The sequence below is a fragment of the Anoplolepis gracilipes genome, unplaced genomic scaffold, assembly GCF_047496725.1.
Source record: "Anoplolepis gracilipes unplaced genomic scaffold, ASM4749672v1 Contig22, whole genome shotgun sequence".
Taxonomy (NCBI): Eukaryota; Metazoa; Arthropoda; class Insecta; order Hymenoptera; family Formicidae; genus Anoplolepis; species Anoplolepis gracilipes.
In genome coordinates this window covers 542,501-547,991 of record NW_027328675.1, presented here as the reverse complement: position 1 = coordinate 547,991, position 5,491 = coordinate 542,501, and the positions used below count along the sequence as shown (strand labels likewise).

Here is a 5,491-nt window from a genome sequence, read left to right as displayed (position 1 = left end):
CGTTCTTAAGCTTGGGTGACAATTTTGCGCTACCCATAAACCCGTCACGCAGTAAAGATCGCGTTGATTATGTATTAAACGTCGTTAAGAATTTTGAGGCGTGTTCTAGCAGGATTTCAACTGATCTTTTAGAGACTACCAGAATTTCTGTTGCGAATACACTACAGAGATTTTTGTGTTCGCGTCGTCATGTCAGTTATATTGAAAGACATATTGGGCGGGCCTTCTCACTTTCGAGAAAGTTTTTGTCTGATAATAATGATTTATTAGTTACCAAAGCCGACAAGGGACAGTTCACAGTCGTAATGAACAAGACTGATTATCTGTTAAAAATGGAGTTGATATTCAGTGATGAATTTACTTACAAGAAAATCAAGAAAAATCCGACAAAACCATTTACGAACAAGATAAATTCATTATTAAAATCGTGGCTCAGCAACGAGCTCATCGATGAAAGAACTTACAAACATCTTAATTGTACAAATGGAAATTTGCCTCGTTGCTATGGGTTGCCCAAGATCCATAAACCAGGTTTTCCATTAAGAATCATTGTTTCGGCAGTCCTTTGTATAATTTATCTACTTACATACAGGATATACTGCAAAGGTCAATTATAAAGCCAGCTTCACATATAAACGACGGATGGTCTTTTTCCAAAAAGATCAAGGACGGTATTATTGAAAGTGGTCAAATAATGATATCATTGGATGTTAGCTCGTTATTTACTAATGTCCCCAAAGAATTAGTTCTGAGCGCCATTGAAAAACGCTGGAATAACATCAGTTCTGCTACTAGCTTTAGCCTTTCTCAATTTATACATGTGGTTGAATTGATTTTAGATTCGACAAGTTTTAGTTTTAATGAACAGTTTTACGAGCAAATTTTCGGAAGCCCTATGGGCTCTCCTTTATCTCCAATACTAGCGGACATTGTCATGGATGATTTAGAGTCTCATTGTTTAAATTTGTTAAGTTTTAAAGTCTCAATTTACTATAGATATGTGGACGACATATTTGCAATAATCCTACGCACACGCATTGATGAGATGTTAGATACTTTTAATAATTTCCACTCTCGTTTAAAATTTACGTTTGAGATTGAACAAAATAAGTCCATTAGCTTTTTAAATACTACTGTTTTACGTGTGGACAATAGACTCATAACTAATTGGTACAGAAAACTCACTTGGTCGGAAAGATATATCAACTTTTACTCGAATCACCCCATGAAATATAAAATTAATACGATTTATAGTCTTGTTGATCATGCTTTACTGCTCTCTGATACTAGATTCCACAATGAGAATTTAGGTATCGTTTATGAAACGCTGCGTAATAATTGTTTCCCTGACAAACTTATTGGACGACACATCAAAAAGAGGATTAATTTTTTTAAAAATCGCGACAATTTAGAATTTGACCCCCGGGGGAAAGAATTACAACAAAACAGCCTTTTTGTTTCAATTCCTTATGTCAATGAATTCAGCTTTTGTTTGAGTCGTATTGTGTGTGACGCTGGTTTGAACGTCGTTATGACTATAACTAATAAATTTAATACATTGATTAAGCGTGGTAAAGACAGATTATATACTGACAATAGAACTGATGTTGTTTATAAATTACAGTGTAAGGATTGCGATGCGCTCTACATAGGCCAAACAAAACGACATATACGCACACGTATTAAAGAACATCTTAACAATATAAAATTACATCCTACCAATCAATCAGTCGTTAGCAAGCACAGAGTTGAATTTGGACATGATTTTGATTGGGACAAGCCGGTTATTTTACATGATGAAAAATTTATTAAGGAAAGAGAAATAGCTAAAATGTTTTTCATCAAGAAATTTAACTCCACGATTAACCTACAAAGAGATACCGAAAATTTAAATAATATTTATGACAAAATTATAAAGATCGTTTGAACTGTTTTTCTTTCTAAACATTGACAGTTTCGTTTAAAAACTCATGCTGACATGACGTGTCTCGTTGTTTGCGTTTATCTCAAATTTAATAACCGTTGATTTTAACTAAGTGACATATTTAATTGTTCCATAATTAAGTTCTACTTTTAAACATATTCCATTGGATTCTTTCTTCTATTTCTTAATTTACGTGTGAATAGACTAGTTTTTTAACGACATTATATTGTATTGTTTGCGTTTAATTCGGTATAAATTGTATCCATATAATTTTTTGATCCGTTATATATTTTCTTTATAGTTACACTTGAAAGGACCACAACCATATGGTCGAAACGTCGTGTGAATAAATTGAATGATTTTGGCTAGTCAGGTCGTTTTAATTAACCCGTTGTTTAAAAATGATAAAGGTGGATAAAATATATTGATTGCCCAAAAAGTGTAACGTAAGTTATGTATGTTTTTTTATAGTTTTTGAGCTGTTGAATATGAAAACACTCGTTTTATTGATCTAAGACTGTAAGAAAGTGATCAAAATTTACTTTAAAAAAGTCGAAATAAGTTACTTTTAATAATAATTTGATTAATGTCGATTTTGTTATAATTATTTAATTATATATATTATAATTTATTTTTATAACTATTTTATTAAAAACTAAAGAACCACTTTAAAATCAAACAAAGATATTTTAAAATGAAACACAGACGAATAAAACAAGTATTTTCATATTCAACAGCTCAAAAAGAAAACTTGCGTAACTTATATTACACTTTTTCGGCAAAAATCAGCACATTTTACATACCTTCTTCTATTTCCCACAAATATTTATTATCAAATTGGGTCGAAAGCGAGAGTATATCTCTCATCTATAATGAAAAACGGTTTAAACGTAAATAAGGTTTTAATTGCAATTGAGAAAATTATACATTGTGCAAATTTTTCTGGTTAATTTTAATATGACAAATTTATTGATTAATATTAAAATTAGTAAAAATTATATATGAATAATTACCAACCTTGTCCGCTGTTATTACTTCCAATCTTTTAAAACGTTGCTTGATAAAACAATTTAGGAATTTCTTAGAATTTACTCTAAAACATCTTACATTTTCTAAACTATTTGTGGCACTATAAAGAATAAAAAAATGGTATATGTGTATTATAGGAATAAAAATACCGAAAAATTAAAATATTTTCAAATCTGATATTACACTTACTATCTTGGTTTCCAAAATAGACAGATACGTTTATCGGGATATTCGATTATTATATCGCAACGTAGACTAAGTCTTCTGGCAGCGCTATGATATATTGTATATATTATTATTTCTTGACCATATTTATGTTCTAAGACCTATGTCAGAAATTACAATGTAGAAATTAATTAAAAAGAAAGTATTTCTAAGATTACAATGAACATGTGGCCATGTTTACGGCATAATTGGCCATACATTTATAATATATTATAATCCATAGTACTTACATGATCTATACATCTGTATTTTAATTGTGTATTCCAATCTGTGTTTTCCGATTTGTATAATCGAAAGTTTAATTTGCCAAATATATATTCCTCGAGTGTATCCATAATCTGCGTTCCTTCTGCTTCATTCTAATAATTATCGCTGATATTGTGTTTTTTCCAATAAGGAAAATTTTCTACAGACGTCGAGAATATGGAATGGTCGGGATGATTCTCTCTGAGGTTACTCAATACTTCTAATATCATATTATCTAGCGATGTTGTTACGGACGAGTAAGATACATCCTTTTGAAGCTGAAACTTTTGTGCCATAAGAGTAGCCCTTCGTTCCAAAAGTTGCACTTTCTGAGGTTGCTTTTCAAATTCGCGCGATTTTATTATTAGTCTGTATTCCTTCAGACATTTGAAGAGTTGCATATAGTGATATCTTTCCGTTAGACCGCAAACAGATTTTCTGAAAAATTAACTTTGCAATATGTACATTAGTTCATAAAATAAATAGTACTTTAATTTATATAATCCCACCGTGAAAATTGAGTGATTAAGTTTTTAATCTCATTAAGATAAAAAGAAATTATCACTTTATCTTCAAGATTAATACGTACAGACTTCGTATTGACAAAATCGAATGTATAATCGCAATATGTTGAATTATCGATTGAAATATGGTTAAAACATTTTTTTTAGGTTAATATTTTCAATATTTCGTAATAGTCTCGCACAATTAATGCCTATTTCTATAAAGTTTGACCTTTCCTTATTTTCCTGTTTATTCCCTTCAAACGCTTTTTGTTCATTTTCCTTAAGCTACTTGTAGTATTTTCTCGCTGTAGACCATCTGAAATAAATAATATTATTATACATTTTTAAACAACTAAACTATTGTATTAGTAATAAGCTTTCAAAGAATTAAATTGTTTAAATTGTGTACTATACAGAATTAGTCAATAAATCGACTTTCATGTTTTAATACAAAATAAAGTATGCAGTATATAATCTTCAATTTAAATAGTAATTGAAATTTGTGCACTAACAATATACAATAATATAAACAATGGACAGCATTATAGCCATATTCTAAATATAACAAATTAACTTTCACATTCCATGGATTTTTAAAACATCATTTTAATGAGTTATTTAATAACATAATTAAATAAAACAATTCTATAATTAAAACTGGCTAACAAAAGTCAAGAAACAGAAATGTGGATGCAAGTTTTTTCCAAAAACTTGTTTGCTAATTATAAAGGAAATACAAAATTTTACTATTTTACTAATTAATTAAACATAAAATTTAAATAATAAAAAAATTTATTAAAAATAATTGCTCACGCTCTTTATGTGATTTGACTTTTATTTATCCGTTTCTTAACCTTTTTATATTGTTTATTATATTTTTTTACATTTTTTATATGTTTTACTTTTATAAAATATATTTTTTGCAGTGCTGATTGTATAATAGATACTTTAATGAAAACGAATTGCGAAAAATTAACTAATTAACAAGTAATTACTTCTGGAAAAACTTTTTTTCAATAAACTTGTAATTGGCTACGTGTTGAAATTTCTTGCATACACATCTGAAGTTAATATCCTTAATACTGATATCATTGTAGCCAAGTATTATATCTATCACTTCTCCAGGTAAGCACATTATCGTAGTCATTATTAGAAAAATTTAGTTAAAAATTTAATAAAACACAAAAAAGGTAATTTAATTTAAAAAGATGGAACTAAGGGTATTTGCGTATTACTGATTCCCTGTTTGTAGTCAGACGAAATCTACTGCGAAACTTATATTCTGATGTATTTTCCAATTACTAAGAGCACGTGTAATATATACTACAGAAGTTCTTTACACTCTATGTTCATGCCTATTTAAAAAAAAATCTGTAAACCTAAAGGTTCTCCCACTACATAGTTGCTACGTAGTTATGCGTATAATAGGACAATTTTTCTAGAGTCTTTCAGGTAATACTTGTGAGAAATCCTTCGAATTTCAAAGAAATTGCCTGCCTTTTGTTACACATGTTCCTGGTATAGTGATATATATATTAAAAAAAAAAGTTATGTTTAAAAG

At 29.0% G+C, this 5,491-nt stretch overlaps 1 protein-coding gene across 1 annotated transcript in view; it reads left to right on the top strand.

The window, feature by feature from the left end:
- Window positions 1–305: 305 nt before the first annotated feature.
- Window positions 306–5,491, top strand: part of LOC140675964 (uncharacterized) — a 9,078-nt gene continuing 3,892 nt past the window's right edge. The window contains exon 1 of the mRNA XM_072910553.1: window positions 306–531. Within this exon, the coding sequence (XP_072766654.1) occupies window positions 306–531 (226 nt within the window). The remainder of the gene's footprint in view (window positions 532–5,491) is intronic.